This window comes from Phasianus colchicus, chromosome 33 (assembly GCF_987193195.1).
Source record: "Phasianus colchicus chromosome 33, bPhaCol1.hap1.1, whole genome shotgun sequence".
In the NCBI taxonomy this organism is placed as follows: Eukaryota; Metazoa; Chordata; class Aves; order Galliformes; family Phasianidae; genus Phasianus; species Phasianus colchicus.
Window position 1 is genome coordinate 2,680,671 of NC_143468.1, and position 26,406 is coordinate 2,707,076.

General features: G+C 46.0%; 1 protein-coding gene across 2 annotated transcripts in view; it reads left to right on the plus strand.

Annotated features, from left to right (window-relative positions):
• SCN8A (sodium voltage-gated channel alpha subunit 8) overlaps positions 1-26,406 on the plus strand; it is a 50,434-nt gene that overhangs the window by 162 nt on the left and 23,866 nt on the right. The window contains exons 2-11 of one of the 2 annotated variants that reach the window (XM_090128228.1): positions 8,477-8,806; positions 15,546-15,664; positions 16,892-16,981; positions 17,190-17,318; positions 19,567-19,658; positions 23,462-23,683; positions 24,081-24,144; positions 24,572-24,713; positions 25,180-25,386; positions 25,573-25,860. In XM_090128228.1, the coding sequence (XP_089984354.1) occupies positions 8,531-8,806; positions 15,546-15,664; positions 16,892-16,981; positions 17,190-17,318; positions 19,567-19,658; positions 23,462-23,683; positions 24,081-24,144; positions 24,572-24,713; positions 25,180-25,386; positions 25,573-25,860 (1,629 nt within the window). In that variant the 5' untranslated portion in view covers positions 8,477-8,530. Of the gene's footprint in view, positions 1-8,476; positions 8,807-15,545; positions 15,665-16,891; positions 16,982-17,189; positions 17,319-19,566; positions 19,659-23,461; positions 23,684-24,080; positions 24,145-24,571; positions 24,714-25,179; positions 25,387-25,572; positions 25,861-26,406 lie in introns of those variants that run through there. The other variant, XM_031609783.2, reaches the window with a different exon arrangement.

Consider the following 26,406-nt stretch of genomic DNA (forward strand, 5'->3'; position numbering starts at 1 on the left):
GGGGGGGTTACGGGGTGGGGGTTACGGAGAGCATCGCCTGTATTTTATTTTATTTATTTCATTTTATTTTTTGTTAATGATCGTGATTTCGTACCTCTCGGTGTCCCACGGCCAGCACGCTCTCTACCTGCCATCCCCCCTCCCCCCAACACACGCACGCATGCTGGGTGGGGGCTTTGCCGCAGAGCGATTTTCCAGCTGCTCCCCCCCCCGCTTACTTGTGGGGGGATCCCTCAGGAGGGGGTTCCTGGGGGTCGCCCCTTCCCCGTCCCCCTCCCTCCATCTCCCCCTGTTCGTATGGGGGAAGTGTCCCAGGGGCGGGGGGTTCCCCGCTGCAGCCGTCGCTGTGCCCCCGCCGGTGCCCGTTGGCAGCGGGGGGGACTGCGGGGTGCCCCGATCCCTGCCGTGCCCACCCAGCACGGCGCCCGGAGCTTTCCCCTACCCCAGGACGGCCGCTGCCCCATCCTCTCCCAGCTCTGCCCTATGGGGAGGGGGCACCGCCGCTCCCCTCCCCCTCCCCCCTTCCTCAGCCTCAGTCCCGGCCTTTGGGAGGGGGCGGCCTCAGCTCGGAGCGGTGGGAACCCCCTTATGGCCTCCCTCCTCCATCCCTCGGTTTGGGGCCCTTCTCCCAGGCCCCAAATTCTGGGCCGTGCTCTTTGTCTGCATTGTGGGGAGGGAGAGACTGAGGATAATTGGAGTTGTTCTCAGGATCCCTTCCCCCTCAGCCCTAGCTGCAGAGCTGTACATTCCTCCTCCACCCTCCCTGTTCTCCTCTTGTTCAGCATCCCGAGGCTCCCGCTGCCAGGGGAGGGGTAGAAGTTGGAGGATGGAGTTTTGTGGGGAGATGCATGGGGTGGCTTTGAGGTTTCAGCCTGACCTAAATGTTGGCATTGTGCTTCGTGCTCTTACTTTCTTCCACCATACAGATTTGGGGCAGACTTATTTTTCCTTCCCAGTGAAAGCAAACTGCACATTCTCAAGCGTTTTTCTATGAAAAATCTGGGTGTCTTCTTCCCCTCCCCACCCCCTTCTTTTTCTGGTGCAAATTCTGCCCAGCTGATGTGGGGGTGGGGAAGCTGGAAGGGATGTTCCATGGCTGCAGATGATCTGAGGTGAAGCCTAAAAGTCTGATGGAAGGGGAGTGTGTGCCGGGGGAGACACAGTGGGGCTGTAAGGGGCCAGGGCTTAATTTTGGAGAGAGATCCCAGCTGTGGTAGATTAACCCACTGCTTGCTTTCTGTGAGTGCTGTGTTGCAGGTGATTGGCATGTGATCGTTTAGGAGTTTCACAAGTGGGGTCTCATTAAGGGGTGCTGGTTGTATTTCTGCTGTGTGTTGGTGTGTAATCTGGTCTTTGTAACACTGCAGCATTCCACCCCCAACGGGAACCCATGACCTGTATGTCCTCATTTCACACTGGGAAGGATTAAATTAGTAGGAACGAGGGTGTTCTAGGAGCCTGATTGCCCCCTCCTACTTGTATCTTTAGCAACAAAAAGGGAGGAAGCGTTCCATCAATTGTTTTCTTGCTGTTGCTGGCTGACAGTCCGTTTCAGTACTGCTTTGGAGGGAGGGAGACTGCCAGTATCCTTGCGTAGGACTGCTTATTTATCCGTGCCACATGACGGATGCTCGTCTGAAAAGAGATAGAGATTCAGGAGAGGCGATGTGCAGGACGGCGCCCGCCGGGGTCCGCTGTCCCGTCCCGTCGTGGTGCTGAACGGACAGCTCCCGGCGATGGGCTCGGCTCCCGGCGATGGGCTCGGCTACGGGCGCGGCTCCCGGCCCGGCGTCCGGCGCGGTGGGGCAGTGCCGGGGGGAACGACCGCTGGCTGTCGCGGGGGTACTTATGTAAAGTTCCTGAGGCTGCTAAGGGTGTGCAAACGTCCTCCGTGCAAACGAGAGCAGTGAATGACACGGAGCTGTGTCAGGGGAGGGTCCAAATGGATGTTTGAAAAGGTTCTTTGCCAGAGGGTGGTGGGCATGGCCCCAAGCTGCCAGAGCTCAAGGAGAGTTTGGACTGCGCCCTCAAACATTGGGCTTAGATTTTTGAGTGGTCCTGCATGGAGCCAGGGGTTAGACTTGATGATCCCTGTGGGTCCCTTCCAACTTGGGGCATACTGTGGTTCCATGATAGTGTATTTTAGAGTAATAGACAAGCTGCTAGCACTCACTGGAGCACTTTGTAAAGGCAGTTATCCATACAAGCAAAGCGTGAGGCCTGTCAGAGCTCAGCTAGGTGTGGTTTCCACCAGCTGTGTGTTTAGATAGTCCACGTACTTAGCTTGTGTGATGTTTAAATAAAATGATTGGCAATGTGACTGAAGGGCTACTTGATCCTTTCTTCCATTACAACGCTTCTACAGTGTCATTCATGCTGAGTGCTAGGGCCTGCATCTGTTACAAATAATTTAACTGGTTATATAAGCTCATATGTATGGCTTATATCCAGATCACGGTACAGATAATGTAACTTTCTCCAGTGAGCAATACTAATTTTGTGACTGTTTTGTGAACAGAGTTGTAACGCTAGGTTTATAATAAACAAAAGAAGAAAGAGTGATTGCATGTTGCAAGAAATTGAGCATGAGCATGTTTTCTTATGTGCAGTTAAAAGGAGATGAAATAAAATAGAAACAACGTCAGTATTAAATGAAAGTGAAGTAGCTCAACTATCTGAAATATGGTATCACCTTTCCTCTGTTGGTTATTATGTCAGTATTCACTTGTGGGTTTGTTTGGTTTGGTTAGCGTGCATTTACATTAAAATGAACAGATATGGCCTAATATATTTGTTGATTCTGAATATTTTTCAATGACTCGAGAAGCAGTTGGCTCCAGCAGCCATATGTGACTCCTGGGGCATGCAGTGTTCATGTGGTCACAGGATTTCCATTCACTATTGATCGTCTTCCAACTGAAGCGGCTGCAGCTGTCATTGAAATAAACAAATACACAGAGATCGATAATTCATCGTTGTGCTTGGAGAAATGGTTTGGATTTAAGATGATGTGGTAAAATAACAGAACAGAAGTTTCAGCATTGAGAACAAGCAGTAAGAAACCACAGAGAGGAAATTGCATGGCGTGGCTCACGTTGCTGGTAGTGCTGCGGGGAGCTCGTCCTCGTTTGGTGACTGGTTTGCACCCCGTGTGGTTGAGTGACTAAATGATCTGTTTCATCTCTTGCTTGGACTGTGCTGGTGATCTCGGTCCAGCTGATCATAGAAAGATGAATGTGCTGCAGAAAAAAAAATAATCTGCTAGTTGTCTTTGATGGCAGTTGCACCAAAGAATGGTCAGAAAGTCCATTCCTTGGGCTCTCCACTTACGCCCTGTTATTGTCGTTCAGTGCAGAGTGGACAGTCACAGCTTTAGTGATTTAAGTGCAGCTTATGTGATGCGTGGGCCCTTCAGTGTGAGAGAAATTCACCTGGATGGGAAATGCTGTAGAGCCGTAAGGCTGAGCAGCACACGCGCTGTGCCAATGACGTTCTGGCCGTAGCAGGAGGTGAACTTTGTATTGTCTTCCTAGCGGGATGGCCGTGTTATCAGAGCCAGGGACAGCTGATGACTGTAGCAGGTGATAATAAGGAAAGGTGAAGACATAAGGAACTGCCAGGCCTGCATGGGTGGTATTCCAGAACGCCGTAGAAATTTTGTGATCTAAGTTGTGTCAGGGCAGAGGACTGGACAAGGGTTTGTTTATTCTCCTTCCTTCCGTGTTTGCCCATGTTTGTACTATTTTTAATTGTACTCTTTGAGCTCCCCGCAGCCTTAACTGGATTCCTCCAAAATTGTTGTAAAAAACAAGTTGACTTTCTGCTGTTTTGTGGGTCACTTATAGGCTGGATGGATTGTGAGAGGAATCAGATTTTGCTCTTCCGAGCAGCTGAGTCTTCACAATTACACAATGGCTATTTTGAACAATTCTCTCTTCAGATGTTGGGCTTTGGAAAGGGGAAGCCAAAGTGCTGTGTGTGAGCTGGCGTAGCTTGCCCTGATCCCCAGATTCCTCAGTGAGGTTGGTGATAAATGCAAGTCAGCTTTGAGTAACGTCTAACAGAGGGAACTGGTTCTGCTATTTTTAGTTCTTGTAACTCACTAGGAGACAATAAAGAAGTCATAACCCTCCTGATAGGCACCGAAAAACCCGCAGTACTAGATCTATTTTTTCAGTAGTGCTTCTTTAAATGCTAGGACCGGCATTTTTTTCAGACATTTTTTTTCTGTAGCGTTTGGTGCTGCTGCACTTCTCTCCCCTCCCTCTGTTTCCGTTCCTTTTTGACCTTTAGATGTGTGCATTCAGCTTCAGTTCAGTCGCTCTTCCAAGAGCATCACCTCTCTCCTGCCCTGTCTGGAGTCCGCCCTCGAGCACAGCTTAGAATCAAGCACATGGGAAACCCCTGCAACGTTCGACATAGGGTGGGGAGAGCCACCAGCAGCACGGTGATAAATACTGCTCGATAGTGAAAGCATTCCCTTTTTCCTTCCACCTTACAGCATCGAGCATCACATGATGCCTTTCCAAGGGAGAGGCTTCCTCCTGCATCGCAGCCGGTTGTGCTGCCTTTCATTGATAAAATTGGCCTGCTCCAGGCTCTCGGAATCCACTGCAGATGGAAGAGATCTGCGAGTCCCTTGGAAGGCTGTTTGCAGCCATGTGTTTTTCTCATGCATGCATGGTTTGGTTCGGGGTTTTTTAGGCCCTCGTGCAGAAGAATTTCAGAGGGCTTTGCATCAGCACGGTGCTTTCCTTTCTGCCCCAGCACTGCGTGTTCAGTTCCAATCCACGTGCGTCTATGTGGGTTACATAAAACCTCCTGTGGAAGGACTTGCTCTCTGGGGGGATGGAAGTCGGACTGCAAATGACTGAATCTTGCAAATTAATAAGTGAAGAAATGTATTAAAGCGAAGATACTGCCTCAAAAGTGTTTTTTTAATTTCTTTTGACAATTAGCTTGAATAATTTATTAGAGTATTTCATAATGTACCAGTAAACGGACTGCTGGGAACATTTATAAAAAATAATTGTCTTCGTAATTGGGCACCACAGTGCAGCATTTTCTTTGCTGGTGTAAAATCTTTGGTCTACAAAGCACGTGCTGTTCTGAGCACTGAGCTCCAGGTGCACGGGGTGAATTTTGGGATGTGCAGTGATGTGATTCCGTTCCCAAAGCAGTCACCCAGCACTCAGTGCAGCACTCATCTCTGTGTCACACAGTTTCCCATGGGTTGGGTGTTCCAAGTGCTTCTCCTGTTGGACGTTGAAGAATCGATGGGAAGAATGTGTTTTGCCAAAAGAAACTCTGCTGAGCTGGTGGCACGGCTGTGTACTTTGAGTATATAATGGTGAGCGTGGAAAATGTGGTGGGAATGTGTAGCTAGAGGCATTTCAATTTATTGATCCGTGTGATTTTTGTAACAACATCGAGTCCCTGAAGGATCCTGGTGGTTCTGTCGCTGTGCGCTGAGTAAAGGCGAGAATCAGATGTTGGCTATGGGAGCTGCAAAGCTTGACTCGTCATTGTGAGGATACAAAACACGACGCCATCAACTCTGAAAATGGGTATTTGGGTCTGATTTAAGGAGCTGAATGAGCATTCCATTCCCATCCTTTCAGTTTACATCCCAGTTTTGTCCGTTCTCTTAGCATGGGGTGATTTCCTTGGGAAACAAATGAAATTGGGGTAGGTAGAACTTCCCAAGGAATGGGAATGCTGAGCTGCTGGTGTGTAGTGATATCGAGGAACGAGTCCCAACAACAAAGCAACAAAGGCAACCACAGCAGAAGAGACTGCAGCCACCCAGAATGAGCACAAATAGCACAAAGCGAACTTGTAGCTGAGTTTATCTGAATAACATCAGAGTGTCTCGTGATTTATTAATGGGCAGAACCCCTTCCAAGGACGGGAAGTATTTGCAGCAGTCCCCTGGGGATGGGGAGAGTTGTGGTGTTTTTGGCCAAGATGTGAAGCAGCGTCGGATCTGAGAGACTTTGGGGTTTGCCTTACGGGAAGGAGAATTTTCCGTGTCAAATATTGAGGAACTTGAGGAGTGAGAGACTTTTACTGTCACTCTCATCTTATAGGAAGAGTCTGCTTTGGTATACCAGTTTTTTGTTGTTGTTGTTTTTAACTTTAAATGACCACTTATTGTATTATCATATTATTTTCTTGCTTCCATTCACTGGTTATGTCATTGCACATACAGATCAGGCATTCATTTGTGCCTTTTTTTTTTTTCTTCCCAATTTTTTATGCTCCTGTGTCCCTGAGCTACTTTGGTTTCTAAATTCAGGCCTTGCATATTTATCTGTGCCATTCAATTAGACCACATCCCCAATGCTGCTGTATAGTTTCACAGTATGTGGGAAATTTGGTAATTAAATGCATGCAAATGCTGCGAGAATAGAATAAATTAATTTTTTTCCTTAAAATCAGTGGGATATTTTGTGATGCTTCTAGCGATAACACAACCAAGATGCTGGCATTTCTTCCTTCTTCTTGCCTTGCTTTTATTGCATTTACTCCAGAAATATCTGGTCAGATTTAAATGAAAAGAATCCCAGCCCCAGCTGCACTCTGTGCTTCCATGAGGAGTAAGATCTGCACTTCAGTTTTTTGGATTTACAAATAAACTCCAGTTGGAAACGCTGCTTGTCGAAATTCTGCACGTGTGGGGCAGCTTTAGATTGGCATGCAATGTACAAAAAATGTGCAAATGGGGTTGTCATGGCTGGAGTGAAGCTGCTGCAAGGAATAACCTGCAATCACGTGCAAGGACCCTTTGCAGTAGTGGTTCTAGTGACTGGGAATACTCCAGGTACTTTATTAAAGGTTGGGTGGGATCTCCTGGTGTTTTACCAAAGAGAACTTTAATATTTCAAAGCTGTGTTTATTTGTGAAGTCTGTTGAGGTTCCGAGCAAGCTGTGATTCTCAGTTTTGGGGTATGTTTGCCCATTGCTGAGGCTGAGCAATGTGTCCCAGCCCATCCACAGGGACAGGAGCATGGCTCCATGTTAGTGCTCTCTGCATTCCCCCTTTAATTCAGAATGCTCTGTCAAACCAAGGCGTGAAGAGGCCATTGGTGGCCAACTTTGTGCTGAAATAGCTGAATTTTAATGGTTCGGTTCTGTAGTGCAGTTTTCGTGGAATTTGAAAGTCATTTTTCTATCAGAGGTGCAGGAGCTTTGATGCATGTTTTGATGCAATGTGTTTGTTAGAATAAAAGGCCGTGTTACTGGTGGTCTTTTCTCCTTTGTTAGGGGCCCTAATCCCACGCAGTGTTTGGGCTTTTCCTGTGCCATGTGCTGGTGTTTCATTGCTGCTCCACGGCCCCTGGCTGCTTTGCATGTGGGTTCCTCCCCGAAGGCAGCAGCCCGGTGTTCCTGCAGCACTGCAGTGTGTTGCATCAGTGCAGGCTCTCAGTGATTCCTCGGCTCTCGTGGCCTCTTCCTGTTGTGTGAAGAGCCCGAAGTGGGAGCGCTGTCAGAATTGCAATGTGTTCTCCTTGCTGGGTCTCCAGCAAAACCTTGGCAAAAGGTGCAGAGCTGCAGAGGGTTTGTAGGCAAGCTGGATTCAGATGAACGTCCCAGCAGCTTTTCTCTCTTGCAGGAGGAGAAAGCAAGGTGCTCTCTGTAGTGACAGTGTGTAGCCCTGTGCAATGTCTGTGCTGTTTTACAGGCTGGAAGCTCTGTGAGCCCATCCTCAGCTGCTGCCTTCCCTTCTCTCTGTGCTCTGTGCCATGGAGAAGAACTCATTCGTGTTGCATCTGAAAGAGGACTCTGTATTTAACCCACATACTATGGAAGTTTAGTTTTCAGCAATTAATATTGTACTTGACGAAAGCCTTTAAGTTTATTTCATTCTTAGGCCTGAAATTCAGAGAAAACCTGATAAGTTATATGCAAATAGATATGTAAAATAGATTTTCTATATGAGCGCTGCCCAAGGTCCTGAAACTTAATAACGAGAGCTCCCTGGCTCATCTTTCCCAATAACTTCAGGAAAGAAATCTTTCCTAATCTGTAATAACGTGGGATGGAGCAGGAGGGACCATTTTTGTCAAAGCCATGGAGTTGTAGTTTTGCTTGAAAGAGCCTCAGTTCTGTGCCTGTTGGCTGCTGGGCTCTCAGAGAAGCCTGACCCCAAGGTGTTCCTCTTGGTGTGCTGGGAGGAGTGCTTTGCTAAAGGCCTTGTTAGCAGGAAGGTGGTAACACCTGGCCCCTTCCAATGTGATGGAGCACTTCATCCTGACCCTGGAACAGAGACGAGCTGGATTTTGTGTCTAATAATCCGTTTGCTAGTAATGAGTAGAGAGCAATGGTCCCAGTTCTGAGAGCACCCTGTAGGTTGCATGGGGGTGGAAACCCAGCGGTGCTTGCTGAGCACCTGCAGACCTTTGGGTCCTTGCTGTTTGTCATCCTGTTTTTTGCCACTGCTGACTGTTCTGCCTGTGCTCTTTGTCCCATGCAGAGCTGACCTGTCCGGGCTGCAACATCACTAAAGAAGCTGCTGCAGGATGAAAAGATGGCAGCACGGCTGCTCGCACCACCAGGCCCTGATAGTTTTAAACCTTTCACTCCGGAGTCTCTGGCTAACATTGAGAAACGCATTGCAGAAGAAAAAAAGAAGAAGCGTCCAAAGCAAGACAGCAGCCATCGTGACGACGATGAAGACAGCAAACCAAAACCAAACAGTGACCTTGAGGCGGGGAAGAATTTGCCTTTCATCTATGGGGACATCCCTAAAGGCCTGGTTGCTGTACCACTGGAGGACTTTGACCCTTATTATATGACCCAGAAAGTGAGTCTGCAAGAAAGAAGTCACTAAACTGCCTCTCTCGTAGGAGGTTGCAGGTTTGGGTATGGTTTAAATAGAAGACAAAGAACGGAGTCTTTGGATGGGGCTGTTTTGTTATTGTTATCTGTCATTTTCTTTTCTTGAATGTTAACAGTATTTCTCTTGTGCTTCATGCACCTTTGGAGCACTCACTGCGTCCAGCTAAAATAGAGATGATCAGTCTGTAAGCACCTGCTTGGATAGAAACAGCAGAACAAGGTCTGGAAACTAAAAATAGACAAAGTTGTGCTAATGTGCCAGTTTTAACCAAGAGGGCAATGAGAAGAATATAACTGAGGGGGTATGGTAAACGTTGCAAGTGCAGAAATCGTTTTGAAGTTGATCGTAACAAAACTGTGGTATATCAAATTGTGACCAAAAAAGAAAAAAAAAGTGAGATAACTTGTTTAAATTGCTTTCATTCTCAGATTTAAAAAAATTTTTTTAAAATTGTCTGTGGAATTAAGGTGATGTGGCAGGAGACATTTGATGGTGCTGAAATATGTTAAGAAATGAAGCGGTGTCATTGAGGGAAGTGGTGAGTAAGCAAATGCTGTTGGAAACGGAGGGGGGAATTTCCTGGTGAAGGAAGAGTGAAGGTTGGGTGACTTAAAACTGAGCTGCTTCTCTGCTCTTTGATTGCATTACTTTCTTTGATAGAGATTTAGTTTGAATAAACTGAGATAATATTGAGAAAGAAAGGTGGTGTGCATGACAACTGTACATGAGACAGCTTTGTGGTCGTGCAAAACTTGGATAATGTGGCTGTCATAAAATCAGTAAGTTGGCGAGGGTAGCAAAATATGTCATGACTTTGTGTTGGAGCAGACACTTCTTGCCATGCTCGGAGGTGATCCTGCAGCTCACAGGGCAACATTCACATGAAGTCAACTGAATTTGGCCGCTGACGTTTAGAATAATTAATTCTCCTCTAGGTTTGCACTTCAGTGCTCATTTGTTTTGTTAGCGGTGCTAAGAGAACAGGTACCAAAGTAGGATGGTTTGTGTAAGTTGAAAATGAATTATATTGGTGTTTAGATGGATGTTTGACTTGAGGAGATGTATTGACAACTGGTGTTGTTGGTAGGAAGGAAGCTTATGCTATCCCTCAGAAATATTTTCTCTTTATTAAGCAAATATTTTCTCATTATTAAACAAATCTGTTGTTGCCTGGCTTTGGTGTGGGCAGGCTGTGAAACACACGGAGCTGAGAGTGGTTCCCAGGATCTCTGGCTGTGACTGGCCACTTGCACCCCGCCACGTTGGGAACTGGGAAATGTCACCACAAATCCAACAAGGAATGGTTTGTAGATGTGCGTTGGAGGATCAGGCAGTATTCCTTCTAGCTAGAACAGGAAAGCATTGCTCAGTGGGTAGTAAGTAATGCCTGGAGCATTGGGCAAAGGCTTGGTTGTCTTTGGTTCCACCAGAAATAGGAGATGGGTTGAGCACCGTTGGCCCGCATGCTTTCTTGGTCATCAGATTTGCCTCCAAACACAGTGCTCTTGATAAATCTCTCAGTTTTAGGAAAACTAAGGCACATTCCCAATTCCAGAGACATCTGCCGTGCCTCCAGAAGAACCGTGCCTTTCTGCATGGAGATGCTCACAAGGTTTCTGCTCGCCGCGGAGCCGCTGCAGATGGAGGGAAGGTTCTGGAGGATGGAGCAAACCCACCTCCTCCTTGCTGCTCTGCAAAAAAGAGCCTCGCTCGCCCCGCAAACTCCAGATTAACATTTTGCTGGCTTTCTTTCTTTTGCATCCGCTTCAGGATGGCAAGAATTTAGGTGTGTGTTCCTTCTTTGCTGCTTCAAATAGTCGGTGACTTCCCACAAGGAATTTTTTAGGGCCATTAAAAAAGGCCCTTCTCTGAATCATCAGGAATTGTGAATCTGCCTGAATCATGGGAAGTTTTCCAAGAGATTTTTTTTTTTTCTCCTCTCTAGCATTTGCCAGAAAGGTTTGCATCATAGGTCTTTTCTTTTAAAGCAAGATGTACAGCATGCATAGGAACAAATCAGCTGGTTGTTTTTCCTTGCAGTAGGACACGGTGATCTTGGTTTAGCTAAAGAAAAGGCAAAGCTGCATTTTAACTGGCAAGCTGAACCTCCCAGTGTTTTTGTCTGAGCTGCTTTGTTTTCCTCTACTCAGTTTCTTCACTTTGCAAAGTGGGAGCAATGACTCCTGATAGGATCAGGAAAATCCATTTGCTCCCAGATACCCATTTATGGAGCTAAGGTAGCTCCTCTTTGTCTTTATGTAACTGCCGGAGAAAAATTCTTCCATGGGCCTTTGTTTTGCCAAATAATAATCACCTTCCAATTCCTGGTGTGAAGCACATGGTAGAAGCACGACTTGCCCATGATATCTGGTGTGGACATTTGGAAAAATTTCATTTAAAAAGCAAAAACTCACACATGAACTTCCTTGTTTAAATGTACAAACGAAATTCAGAGAACACACCAATGTGAGCATCCATGGCAATGAAAGCAAACCAGCTGATTGCCATGAGGCGCCGAGGTGGAGTTTGTGCATTTTCCTATTGCCAGCTCAGTTCAAACACCTTCTGCCCCAGCAAGTCTTGGCGTTTCTTGTGAGGGGTTTGGGTGCCCTTGGATGGAAGATATTTGTAAAAGTATCTGTGATCTCCTGCAGTGGGAAGAAGAACTTGTCACTTAATTGCATCGTCTTTCTTGTGCTCTTGAGCCCCTGGGCAGAATGGGGAGAAATGGGAGATTCCCCAGTTCAGTGTATACCAGAGAGCTGAGCATTCTTCAGTGCTTGCTTGTGCAAGAGTTAAGGGTCGCCGTCCTCTTTTATTTCTGCAAACTTCTTTCTCATTTTTTATCTTTTCCCATTTTTTTTAGGCCTCTCTTTCTTTCTCTTCAATTTACAGCTTGGCTGTCATTCCTTCCAAACAATTTCCTGCCTTTTCCTTTCCACAGAGTGTGGCTTTGGCCAGACTGTGGCCTCTCTCCTTCAGTATCTTCCATCCATTTTGCTTGGTGAATCTCTTTCCTGCTTGCTGCAGAGCAAGGTGAAGGGTTCAGATGCTTCTGCGGTTGTTCCATTTAGGAGGCAGCGGAAGGTCCCTACATATTCAGCAAGTGATTGGGTTGGTTTCAGTGGAAAAATCAACCTTGGATTTGTAGAAAACTGTTTTCCCACTAGTGGGATTGTCAGAGGTCACCTATATCTTGCAGATGGACACCTGAGGATCCTGCTCACGGGTACGTGCCAATGGAGTGACTTGCAACTTCATCAAGTCACATGCATCGTTTGGAAACAGGCCCTCCAGCCCAGAATGTCACCTTGAGGGTGTGGAACTGGGAAAATTACAGGGATGTGAGCAGGCAGCATGGAAGAGGCATTTGTGTCGCGCGTGCTTCAAGAGCCTCCGCTTAGGACTTCTCTATGGCCCTATGAAGGGATGCTGTTACTGAGCTTCATGAGCATCTCCAGGAAGGAACAGAGGGAAGAAGGAAAAGGTTGGGGCCATCTCAAAAATCAGGCTTTTAATTTCGTTTCCAAAAGCCTTTTCCAGGACTTGGTGCCTAGCGGTGTTTTGCTCCACTCCATCTCTCCAGCAGCCTTAAAAGGAGCAGGAATGGGAGGTGAGAGAATCTCAGCTGCGATGGGTGGAAGGCAGCAGCATCCCTTCTGCTTCTGAGATGGAATGAGTTTTATTATGTAGACAGACTGTGGTGCTCTTAAATTTCAATATCTCTAGACATTACGTGTTGAGCGCTGCTTATTTTCTTAAATGCATCTTTTTGGAAATGTTTTATTTGATGAATTTCAAAAAGATGTCATGTATTTTTCCAATATGGGGCTTCAAACAAGAGGTCAAAATGAGCAGAACGTGGCAGACAATTCTTATTCCCTATTTCTATAAATAATTTTTCCTCCTTTTTGTAGGGATGGAAAAATGTTTTCTGTATCAGAAAGTACAACTTGATGAGCCAAAAGCAGGCTTAAATATGAATGTGAAATATTATTCAATTCTTTGTGTATATGTACGTATGTATATAATATTCTTCCAACATTCAGGGCGCTGGAGTTCCCTGTAAATCCATCCTGGAAATAGTTGTGTTAGAGGAACTTGCTCAGATTGCTTTCAGAACATCTCTGCTCTCTTCTGCTTCGCGTTGGGAGTAAGGCATCATCATGTTACCACTGCAGGAATGTGGTTCCATATGTTCATGTGCTGTTCATAAAGCTGTTTTCTTCTTCAGCCTTCTGCCCACTCCTCCTCACTTTTCAGCCATTACAGAAGTGCTTAATGTAAAACCAGCATGAAGCAGGATTAGTCTAACTCTTTGTATATCTGGAGTTCTTTTTGCCATCACTCGATCACTTCCATCACACTCTCCAGCATAGCTTCTTTCATGCACTATTTTGCAAATAATTTTAGAGACAACTTGACTTTTGTGAGATTACTTCTCTGATACAAGAAATGTTTTCAGCTTTTTAGAACGAATGTTAAGAAAACCAATGTGTCCAACCAGTGGGATGTCCAACCAATTGCATTTATAACCATTGTGTCCAACCAGCTGGATGTCCAACTAATGGGATTTCCAGCCAATGTTAAGAAAGCTGAGTTGGGCAGAATCTTTTTACAACTCTTTAACATCAAACAGAGACTTTTGGAAGTTCAGCCAGGCTTTGTCTCTTAAAAGAAGACTGCAAAATGCCTTTTTCCAGGTATCGCCTTTCTCTTGAGTTTTATGCTTTGCCTCAGCAGATCTTAAAAGAGCTTAAGGATGTTCTTGGACCCAAACCAGAGAATGTTTTAAGAGCATGCAGCCATTTTGAAATTGACTTTTAATATGTCAGCAGCATACAGAAGAACAAAGACAAGATTTTAAATTGCCAAATGCGTTTTGGCTTTTGTGCCCATCGTTCTATTTAGAAGGCCAAGTGGAGATTTACCCAGGATTTTATAAGATACACCTGGGAGATCTTGGAAGCACCGGAATCGATGAGCAGACTGGAATGCACCAGGCTACTGAAAGGCCCAGTTTTGATGAGTTCTATAAGCAGTAAGTCCATTACAGCGTAAAGAGAGAAATTTGGCCAGAGCACGGAAGAGAAAACACAGAAGGGCTTCATGGAAGGTCATGCAACAGGAGGTGGACCAAGCTGGCAAGCAGAATGCGGAGTTCATGTGTGGTGGGCGGTCGCTGATCCCTGGACAGCTTGTGTTACCAACAGGGTGTGCCAAATTTCTGGCTCGTTCCTCGTGAAATGGCTTTTGCAAACGTGTGTGACCCTCAGCACGGAGCTGCTTGCGTCTGCTTCCCGTTGAGCCTGGCTTGCTCTTCTAGCTCAGCGCTGAGCCTTGGCAGGGCTCGCATCCGCGGTGCAGCATGCGTCGGTCTCCAGGTGAGGAGTGGATTTGCTTTGGGCTTGCAGGTCCACTGCACACCGATTCCCCCACGTAGAACGGAGGCAGAATGGAAGTCGCCCATCTCACACGACCGTTGCACGGTGATTTTCAGGATTTTCTGTCTTTGCCCGCAGGATTTTCGGCACGGTCACACTGGAGATTTTGTTCCTTTAAAAGCTAGCAGTGTTGGGAGCTACTGCTGTGCTAGGGCTACAAGTGGAGCCTGCGAGCGTGTGGTGGACATCCCCTCTGAATCTGGGGATGAGAGGAGATTTAAGGTTAAGCGTTGGGTGAGCCGTGATGAGTTTGCTGAGTTGGGGAAGGAGAGAGAGCTGGGTCTTAAAACTCAGATGCCCTTGAGCACCCTGTAATCAGCAGCTTTGAAAAGCTACTGGCCTTTTATAATATTCTTACGTGTCAAGGTAATCTGTTCATTAATTCTTCATGCTGCAATTTAAGAGCTCTCCAAAGTTGTCTTTAAAGAGCTCTTTGTTGGGAGATGCATTAGCGGCTGTGCTAACTAATACTTCTCACTTAGCATTGAACCACAATCTGATTTTCATTTCCTTCCCAAATAATTCACTGCTCAATGGCCTAATTTACCCAAATGAGCTGAAACATGTTGTTTCCCTTACGAGGAGGGAGATAACAAACCTCTGAAGATCGATGCTCCTGGGGGAGCGCAACGGCTGTGTGGGCAGAGAGCCCCCACGGGTTCCCCTCTGCAGGGCATTGGGAGCCCAGATTCACTAATTTTCACTAATGGTCACTAATTAACAGCAGTAAGAGCACGTGGCGACGACTGGGGCTTGTGCTCTCCTGGCAGGTAAGGTTTGATAGTGGTTAGCAAGGTGTGGGAAGGAGGCACAACCCCAGCTGCTGCCCCACAAGGATGGGCTCATGCATGGGGCTGTGGCTTGAGAGCTGGGTTCAGCTGCTGCTTCTGCAGTGAAATTTGTGATCCTTGGGTGCCTTGGACCTTGGTTGTTATGTATTGGATAGGGATAGTGCTTCTGCCCTGTGGGATGGAGGTACGTGCTCCTGGATGGGAGATGTTGCTTCTGCTGTCTGCAGTGTCCAGCAGAACGGATGGCTTGGAGTAGAATTATTCATGATGTGCTGGTGGGTTTGTTTCACCCTAGTGGGAACTTCTTACAGGGGATTATCATTTAAGAACGCAGAAAACGCAGGATTTTCTTTACCATAAAAGTTGTTGGTCTTTTCTTTGTGCTGTTCATGCTTTGATTTTCATGCATTAACTCTTTCTCTCTCTCTTTTTCCTTCTTTCTTCCTTTCTTTCTTTCTCTCTCTACAGACCTTTGTAGTACTAAACAGAGGGAAAACACTCTTCCGATTTAGTGCCACACCTGCCTTGTACATTTTAAGTCCTTTTAATCTGTTTAGAAGAATAGCTATTAAAATTTTGATACATTCATATCCTTTTTACTACTGAGGTATTTTTGCCTTTATTGGTTAAAAGATCTTTTGCCTATTGTCTTATTGCTCAATTCAATCATTATTTATTAACTACACTTCTAGTGGAGTTGGGTTTGTTATGAATGAGGAAGCACGGCCCTTTAGTCAAATCCAATCAAGGAAATGTTTAATTTATGCGTTCCTTGCTAAATTGTGCCTTTCTGTGTCCACTCCATCATCAATACATGGATATTGCTACGTTGGGCATGGTGGCCATGGGTTGACTGTTGGAGTGGATGATCCTAAGAGGTCTTTTCTGACGTTGGTGACTCTACCAATGGTGGAGTGGGCATTCTGGGGGTGGGTTGGGGTTGGACTTTATCTTGGAGCTCTTTTCCAACCTTAATGACTCTATGATGCTAAGCATTGGAACAGACAGCTGTGAGATTGCGCTCTGCATGAAGAGCAGTTGAGCTTTAACTAGCTGCTGGAATGGTTAAATAGAATTAATATTCGGAGAAGGAGCCAAAGGCACTTTACATGCAATTAGATACCAACTAATTTCCTGCTCCTTTGACAACTCTTAAACCTCCTTCTAAAGGGAAAGCTCGTCCAAAATATTCTGCTGCTGGGCTCCAACTGCTCTGAAACATCACCTGCATGTGCTAATAGGAGAGGAGGCACAGAGCAGCATTGGATGGGATGCACTGCCCTGTTTGGTGGTTTATTTTCAGAAGGTGACAGTAAAACACATCTGTGAAAGCACCTTCATTAGTTGCTTTAGTTTCTCCTTACTGGACTCATGCACCTCAAGAAGAAAAGGGATTTCCATATCCTATTGCTTCCATCTCCACTAGGGAGCTGAGGCTGGGAATGGCATTTTGGGTTCTGTGCTACTCAAGACATTCCTCCAATCTGGAGGAATGCATCAGCAGACTGCAGTTTTTGATGACACTGAACACACAGAATTACTTGGGAATACGTTTTTATTAAGGCATGTGATCTTTGCATTGCTGAGGCATACCAGAAAGCAGAAAACAAAGAGACACAAAAGCACTATTTGTATACATTCCCCCATTCTTATCTCCCATGACTGCAGGAAGCAGTCTTGGCTGGTTTGTGTAGCACACAGAGAATAGAATGGAAATGGTTGTTGGGCTGTATTGTTGTGCAGAGGTCTTTGGGAGCTGGGAGCTGATGTGAAGAGCCACCCCAGTGTGCCTTTGATCCTTGACTTCGTTCCACAGTATTTAGCATGATCATTATGTGCACTATTTTGACCAACTGTGTATTCATGACTTTTAGTAACCCACCTGAATGGTCGAAGAATGTGGAGTAAGTAATATTTCTTCTATTCTTATACAGAATGTTGCTTTTCTTCTCTTCAGAAACCCGTTCTTGCTTGTATTTCAGTTGGCTTGAATGCAAGTTGCCTTTGAATCCGCTTTGTTTAGACAGAAGTGTTTGTAATTCACCTGTTAGCATGCCTAGCATTACATGCCTGCAAACTTTTCAGCACAGCTCTCTTTGTTCCTTTTAACAGGTATACATTCACTGGTATTTATACATTTGAATCACTTGTGAAAATTATTGCAAGAGGTTTCTGTATAGATGGCTTTACTTTCCTCCGAGACCCATGGAACTGGCTAGATTTCAGTGTGATCATGATGGCGTAAGTGGCATTTTCAGATTATTTCAGCTGTTTGTGGCACGTGGGAGGGAATGAGACCTCAGGAGGAGGGTGGGTGTGTATGAAAAAGAACAAATAGAGGGAAGCTGAAGCGAGCCCTTAGATTGTTATTTTTTTCAATAGAAAGCCTGAGACAGAGGCATAGATCCCAATTGCAACTCCATGGATGTAGCAGCAACGCTGCTGTAAAAAATTATTTTAAAAAAAGCAATTTTCTAAAAATTGCCTTTGTTAGTATAAGATTTTACAATAGTATCTAGCATCTAGATGAGCTCATGTGCCAGAGCAGCAGCATGTTCTGTTGGGTGTAGGATTAAGAGCCAAGCATCTTTACGTTCTGGTCTCTACCACCCCTTCCCCTTTGGGCTTGCATGCTGGAATTGTTGCAGGTTGAGCAATTTCTGATGAAGATGCGGTGTCAGGAAAAGGAGACGCCTTTTTTTCCCTTCCTCTTCCTCTTCTCTTGTGCTGGATCAGCTTCCATTGGGCTCACAGAGAGGAGTTCACGTGGATGCCTGAACTCACAGCTGGACCTGGGGCTGTGAGCTGGCAGTCGTTGGTGGAAGATAGATATATTTTTTCCCTTTTCTACGTTTTGAAGTATTAAGCATGTGCACGTTTGGGCTCCCATAGTCAGTGGTGGCCAATGAAGACTGGAGGACCGTGCAGAAGTCGCAGGAGCCCAGTTCTCAAGGGATGGGAGCAGTTGAGTTTGATCAGAGTGAAATACTTTAATTGTTCGAACTACCTGGCCCTGCTTGGGCTGTATTCCAAGCTCTGAGCCACAGCTTTTCCTGAGCTCTTTGTGCGTTGAGTTGAGTTGCAAAGAGTTGGACATTGCGCGCAAGAGTTGGAGAACCCGTAACTCACTGCCATTTTTGCTTTAAGGTGGGCAGGGATCTGCTGTGTGCAGAGTAAACCTTTGTGAGCCACGCTCCCAGAAGATGAGATTCACTGCTAATTGGTCACTTGCTTTGTTTCTTGATAAATTAACAAGTAACAGTGTGCCAGCTTCAAAAGGCCCAATGCACGGATATTAAATCTGCCCAAACTGGAGCTGACCTAACTATGGAATAACCCTAGCTAGGGCCCTACTCTAGTTGTGTTGCCTTGCTTTAGGAGAGTCTGGTCTTGGAAACCAAAGTAAATAAGATAAAATTCTTGAAATACAATGCTCCTGCAGCAGGAGAAATCTTGAATACAGCCACGTCTTCATGCTTTTTGGTGCCCTCCTCCCCACCAGACAGCACAGCAGAGAGGGATACGATCTGACTCTGTAGCCCTGCACTAAGCCTCTTACCCTCTGTGTGCCTCAGGTTCATCCCTCTGTAAAATGGGGATAACCCCACCTACCTGTGGCTCGCAGGTAAAGCCAAGCGGATTAGAATGGAGCAAGCAAAGCAGAAGGTGGTGATGCTTTGTTGAGACTCAGAGGAAAGCAAAGCAAATATCCCTGAACTCACTGAGCAGAGGTGATGTCACCAAGACTCCTGGCATATTTGGCCGTGGGGCTGCATTTCCCTTCTTCTGTAGGGTTAGCCTCCCATTTTCATGCCCAGTGTAGTCAGTGCAATGTCCATCCATGCAGTTGGCTCAAGAATTCTACATTCCCTTCTTTTGTAGGGTTGGCCTCCCATTTTCATGCCCTCTGTAGTCAATGCAGTGTCCATCCATGCAGCTGGCCCAAGAATTCTACATTCCCTTCTTCTGTTGGGTTGGCCTCCCATTTTCATGCCCTCTGTAGTCAAGAATTCAATGCCCATCCATGCAGCTGGCCCAATCTGAAGAGTCTTAAACTGAATTTTCCCTTTAGAGTTCTCTCTCTGCTTTTAAACGCGGATTCTGAAGGGTTTTAAATGACGAGCTGTTTCCTACAAACAGCCAGCTGTGTTGCAGGGTGACCCCAACGGTGCCATTAACTCTGGTTTAATTCTGCAGGTATATAACAGAGTTTGTAAACCTAGGCAATGTTTCAGCTCTGCGCACTTTCAGGGTTCTGAGAGCTTTGAAAACTATTTCTGTAATTCCAGGTAAGGCGTCCTGCGGTTGGTGTTAGCTGTTGGGTACAGGGCCCCTGTGAGTGATGTATTGCTCTGTCTGTAGTGGTTGTTTTTTGGTTTTTTTTTTTTGGTTTTTGGTTGTTTTTTTTTGGTTTTTTGTTTTTTCTTTTTTTTTTTTGGCGTGTGTATTGTCATTGTGTTTTTTTTGTGTGTGACCTCCCTCATTGCAGATATGTCACAGAGTTTGTGGACCTGGGGAATGTCTCAGCATTGAGAACTTTCAGAGTTCTCCGAGCTTTGAAAACTATCTCTGTAATTCCAGGTGAGAACCGTTAAGCATTAAAGGCTGGTCTTGCTGTATCTCTTTGATATTCCCCCCTCGTCCTGCATTGCTTGTTTCTCAGAAGTGGCACTGGGATATCTTTGATGGGTTTGCAGTCTGTATGGATGGGATGGTTGGAAATTGAGGCTCCTGGGCCATTGGATGAGCAGCCTGCTGTTCCATACGTCTCCGTCCCTGTGTACACGTGTGGCTCTCCAATCTCTGAAATGAAAGCCAGACTGAAAGTAGAGTCCAGAATGAGTCAAGGATGAGTTTGGAATGAGTTGCTGCTCTCTCCTACTCTGGGCTGCCCTGTGGCCCAAAGTGCTGTGTGAGCTTTCATGAAGCCCCAGGTCCTAATTCCCAACGTTGCCCATTTTGCATGGCACCCCCAGAGCAGGGCTGTCCCTTACAGGGATGCTTCTGGACTTTGGGTGCCAAAGAATGAGCGCTGCCCTTTGCTGCAGGAGACCGTGGAGCATCAGGGACTGAGAGTATGATCAGAAGTGAGAAACTCTCCTGTCCCCGTACAGAAAGCAGTTGGGACACGTGCAGAACCTTCTGCAGGTGGTTCCTCAGGAGCATCCCTCATTTTAAGGTCAAGCTTAAGACTGAATGCATTGAAGCAGCTGTGATTTTTTCCAGCTTTTGGGTGCTCGACCTGTCTCACCCTCAGGAACCACTTGATATGTTTTGCTGTTCTATTTCCTCATGTTATTCTCCTGATGCATTAACTGACAATGGATGTTTTCCTTACTCAGGGTATGCTCCCATATACATTTACCAGAAAATGAACTATGGATCTGTAGGGGCCCATCACTTTGTCCCCATTCCAGACTGCTAAACCCATCAGATGTACGTGGCTGTTGTGCATGATGGTCTCAAGTGACACCCGCTTTCCTTGCACTGAATGAGAGAATGCCAGGATAATGTTCTTCCCTCCCTTAATGTCTGGCAGTGCACACACAGAGAGCAAAAGGTACTTTGGTAATTGCTGTGAGCAGTGCACTGGGCAGACCCGGAGTGCAGCTGCGGTTCTATCAGCTGCCACAGGTATTGACTGCATTGCTTGAAGAGAAGCATCATTGTTGGAATAAATTTCGTCTGTATTTTGCTTTTGTCATCGTAGAAAAATGAAGGTGATGCAGCTTTAATGAGCTGGTTGCTGTATGTGCAGCAGCATGCCTTGCCTTTCTATGGAAAGGAGTAGAACAATTTTGTATCATTCCTTCCACGCTGCTCAAAACCAATGGAATTTTCCCTTTATTTCAAATGGCAGCAAAGGATGAAGGGATCCAAGCTCTCAGTTCAGTGCAGCCACACTTTTCCTGCACCCAGCTGAGGGCTCCTGGCTGAGCATTGGGTGCTCTGCATTTATCCATGGCCAGGACTCACTGTTTGTTGGCCAAACTTGGGTTGGTTGTGTGGGTTAGGCTCTGGGATAGAGTTGCCCCAGTTGTGGTTCTGCAGCATGGACCCAAAGCACAAACCTTGCTCCTGTTTTGGTTTTATGACTGGCAATGTATGAGGAGTGTGAAGCATTTGTGTAATTAACCTTTCTGGTTACTTAATATGAAATTAGGTTTATCAAGTCCAAGAGCAGAGGTGAATATATTCAACATAAAGGGGTTCCCTTTCTGCTTCACTCTGTAAAGGAAAAGGAGTTTTAACGTTGTGCCTAATGAGGAGGTGATCTTATTGTCATGAGAAGTGCTAATTGTCTTCCATCAGTAATTGGAATCATCCTCGTGGTGTTTTATGGACATGATAAAAGTGGGAAACCCCACCAGGACATTACATGCCACTGGATGAAGTTGAAGCAGGTGGAGGCTCTGTGATGAAATACAGAAATATCAAAACACTGCATTCATGTTGTGGCTCCTTAGACCACATCAACCCATGGTGGTTTATTATTGGCACTTGGGTTATTGCTAATTATTTTTCCAGTGCCATCAGCTGTCAGCCTGACACATCCCACATGAAATCACACCCAAAATGAGGCTCAAAGCCGCAGCGAGAGAGCGCCATGCAAAACAGAATCACAACTGCTGGGGGACGGGGCTGCATGTGCAGGGCAGAGCAGCGGGGCGATGGGACGAGCATGCAAACAATGCTGTAATGGGCATCTGTCTGCCAGAACGAAGAGCAAACAGCCTGCTTGGTGTTTGAGTCGGGCTTTGGCACTGACTTAAAAGTTCTGACGGAAACAAAAGACGTCGTTAAAAAATTATTCCCCCATAAAAAAATCCCTTTTTACGAACTTTAGACTCTTTCTGTTCCTGATATGGATCCAAACCTCTGTTGGTATAGAGAGGTTTCTTGTCCAAGGTTTATTGCAGGATGCTCAGTGTGGCCTCACAGACCCAAACCTTAGCCCTGCACTAATGGATCTGCTTTTTTTTTTAACCCATTTTGTTTTTCTATTTTACTCTACACTCTTATTTCTGAGCCGGGTCCTTATGCAGCCTGTTGATTACCAGGATACTTTGGCCCCTTCACCAAAACTAAGTCTTGAAATAAGACTGAAATGATTTCTTGAACTCGAAAGTACTTCTGCTGATTGAATCCTGAAGTCCTCCAGAAGAATAACATCTCCTTTAGTGCTTGCATCATTGGTACAAACATGAAAGCACTGGGAGATGGGGGGTAGGGCAGAGGTGTTGGATAGAGTGTGTGCTTTGGGAACGTAAAAATGGGCCAAATTTGGGTAAAGGGAGCACAGTGCAGAAGGCACAACTTTTAAGTAAGTGCCTTTTCATAGAGTGAATTAGGAGGAACTAATTCTGGGTATATGTGATGGGTGTGGGACAAGAAAAAAGACTTTAAAATGGTTTTTAAGCAATGGGCAGTGCTTGACCTGGGGTAGAATCTCCTCTCAGATCTCTGTTCTGCATTTCAGCATTTCCAGCTGACTTTGACTTGAGTTGTTCCTTTTTCATGTATTTTATTGCTGCCCTAATTAGGAGCGTTCCTGAAGCACTTAATGACTTTGTGCACAGAGGCAGTTTGTTAAATACAGCTGCTGAGCTTTGTGCAGTGGGTGGTTGACTTAGGAACTGCCAAGAAATGGGGAAAAGGGGAATTGCTCCTCAAGCTTTGCGTAAGAAATCTGGGAAAAGTTTGTTATTTTCCTCCTTCCTCTCTCCATCCTGCTTCTCCATTCATTTACTGACTCCAGTTGACTTGATGTCAGAAATGTTAATTAATGGGCAGTGTTCCTGCATCCCAAATCCTTGCTTAAATCTGAATGCTGCATTTTACTCCAGTAACACAACCAGAGAGTCATGTATGGTTCCTTTTCCAGACCAGATGGTTTAGAAAACAAATGGGATTTTGTCCTCTTGGCTTTTATCCTCGAGCCTTGCTTAATGACCCTGAGAGCTTTGATATCAGAGCCAGCACTGAGTGCAGTCCTGCCCCCAGCTGTAACAAAACCCCTTTGATTTCTGTGTCCAGACAAACCCGACCTCCAGCACAGTGACTCCAGAGCACGATCCTCACCCCATCCAGCAAACCTCAGATACTCTCAGGGCTGATCTCCCTATTTCTTGATCTCGTATTGCTGCTTCACCCCGTAAACTGGTGATCCCACAGCTGGCGTGGGGATGGGTCATCCCTCACACATATTGAAAATCCTAAATGTAAGGATGCTCTGGAGCAGTGTTGGCTTCCCGAATCCCAACCCCTTGATGGCGGTGTTGTTTTGCCACCCCATAGCCATGAGGAGGTACTGTATATATTTGGGTTTTCAATGACTTCGTGTTCTGCAGGAGTGATTTCCAGTCTTGCTCTCCTCTCCGCAGGCCTGAAGACCATTGTGGGTGCCCTGATCCAGTCGGTGAAGAAGCTGTCGGATGTGATGATCCTGACGGTGTTTTGTCTCAGTGTCTTTGCTCTGATTGGGCTGCAGCTGTTTATGGGCAATCTGAGGAACAAGTGTGTGATATGGCCAATTAACGTGAACGAGACGTTCCTGGATAACGGCTCCCGGGGCTTTGACTGGGAGGAATACACCAACAATATGTGTAGGTATTTCTGCAGCGATGCTCCCTGAAACCTCCTTGTTTCACTTAATGCTGCTGCCCAGAATTTCTGGCCTGGCTACGATGAGGTCTGCCCAACTTGATGCAACGAAAACCCCTTTTGTGGATGTTTCTCCGTTTCTATAAACCTGACTTTATTAAAGTGCTTCTGCTGACTGGGCTGGGCTCCTTCCCTTGGTTCTGCTCAGCCCTGGAGCTGCTGGCACCCATCTGTGCTTTGCAGCATCCCCGTGCCTGTGCTAATGAGAGGGAGATTGATAAACTTACCAACACTGCAGTAGACAACACTCCAGTTGAGGTTTTTATCGTGCTGTAGTATGTTAAATCCTCTACTTCCATATGTGTGGGCATGTAATCTTCTCTTTTTCATCTCCTTCAGCAAATTTTTACATAATTCCTGGTGCCCCTGATCCTTTGCTCTGTGGTAACAGCTCCGATGCAGGGTGAGTGGTTGAGCTTTATTAAGAGGAATGACTAATTGCCACTGATGTTCGCTAATGATGACAAAACCTTTGGAATGTTTCCTGTTGCTTTGCTTTGTTGGTTCTGGTGTTATTTCAGACGTGAAATGTAAATGTTTCACATTCCTTAATCTAATTATGAAGCCATTGTTGCTGTCTGTTGCACTGATGTGATGCGAGCTGGCATTTCTCGTGTCATCTCCGGGGGTTGGGACGCCTAATGATGATGTCTGGTGGCATTATTTCCTTCTGTGTCCAATCAGAGAAATAAGGGATGGAGGCTCAGAAACAGAAACTTTCCCCGTGCCATTGCCTCCGGTTGGTTCTCACTGCCAACATGCATGTGATGGATTTGCCATGCCCCTTTCGCTGCATCAGTGCCCTGAAATCTCTTCCCTCTTCTCCGCAGTCAATGTCCAGAGGGTTACACGTGCATGAAAGCAGGACGGAACCCGAACTACGGTTACACGAGCTTTGACACTTTCAGCTGGGCTTTCCTGGCTCTGTTTCGCCTTATGACTCAGGATTTTTGGGAAAACTTGTATCAATTAGTAAGTGAACGCTTTGCTTCGGTGTTGCACAGCATGAGAGTTAGGGGAAAAGACAAGGGAGAAAGTGTCGAGCTTCATTTGAGTTTTTCCTTGGAACTTTGCTGAAATGTTGTTTGTTTGCTTTAATTTCATTTTGCTTTGTTTTGAAGGAGTTTAGGCTTTGAGTTTTGCTTTGTACACCCAACTTCTTTTCAGTGTGCGTGCGTTGGATGGTCCCTTCAGAAGAGGGATGTCACCTTCTGTGTGTATGGCTCTGAACACGCAGGGTCTTTGTGCTTTGCAGTGGAAGCACTGAGAATTTTTATATTCAGCACCACCGATATCTTAAATATATTCAGAAAATACTGTAATTTACTTAGGAGCATTCAGGTCAAGAGACTTTGGGTTGGCTCACATACATGCATCGCCCTGGAAATGGCATTCCCATCTCCTTTCCTCTTCCCTCTGCCGTTCTTCTTCCTTCCAGACCTTACGAGCGGCAGGAAAAACCTACATGATCTTCTTTGTCCTGGTGATCTTCGTGGGCTCGTTCTACCTGGTCAATCTGATTCTGGCTGTGGTGGCCATGGCTTACGAAGAGCAGAACCAGGCCACGTTGGAGGAGGCAGAGCAGAAAGAGGCCGAATTTAAGGCCATGTTAGAACAATTGAAAAAGCAGCAGGAGGAGGCACAGGTGAGTGTTTTGGTCGTCAGTTCTTTATTCGTTTGCATTTTTTTAATTATCTATTTCCCTGTAATCACAGTGACGTATAATAAACAATGCAGCAGTGCCATGGTTGGCTTTCTGGCACACTCTTAAAGCAGCAAATGGGGTGTTGTTCATTGAGAAGCTCTGATTTATTTCCCTGTTCTCCTTCAGGCTGCTGCCATGGTCACTTCGGCAGGGACGGTCTCTGAGGATGCTGTGGAAGATGATGGTGGAGGGAGGATGTCTCGGAGCTCATCGGAGATCTCTAAACTGAGTTCCAAGAGTGCCAAGGAGCGCCGTAACCGGAGGAAGAAGCGGAAGGACAAAGAGCTGTCGGAAGGAGAGGAGAAGGGCGACAACGAGAAAGTGTTCAAGTCAGAATCAGAAGATGGCATGAGGAGAAAAGCCTTCAGGCTGCCAGATAACAGGATAGGAAGAAAGTTTTCCATCATGAACCAGGTAGTATTCATTTCCTTCCTTAGCATAAACATGCTTATTTGTAGTCAGAATCATACTCTGTTTAATCCCAATTAGAACATCAGAAGGATCTGCCCCCTACATTGACACGTGCAGGGGATCAGGATGTCACTCATGGCCCTGGCATAAATTGCTGCTGAGATTAGTTTTTCTACCCAGATCAAACTTCTTCACTGGTACAGCTCAGCCAAGAGTGAACAACATGTCCTGAGTGGTGGTGGTTGGCATGGACCTGGAGAGGGAGCAATACTGCTTTCACAGCTCTTACCATAACATCACAGCATGGTTTGTGTTGGAAGGGGCCTTCACAATCATAGAATGATGGAATCATAGCATAGTTTGGGTTGATGGGGACTTTAAAGGTCACAAAGCCATAGGATGGTTGGGTTGGAAGTGCCATCAATGCCCCCCAGCCCCACCTGCTGCCCTGAGCTGCTCCCTGCCCCCCATCAGCCATCCGGGTTCCCACCCGTGGCTGTGAGCACCTCCAGGGATGGGGCACCCACACTCCCTTGGGCAGCAGTGCTG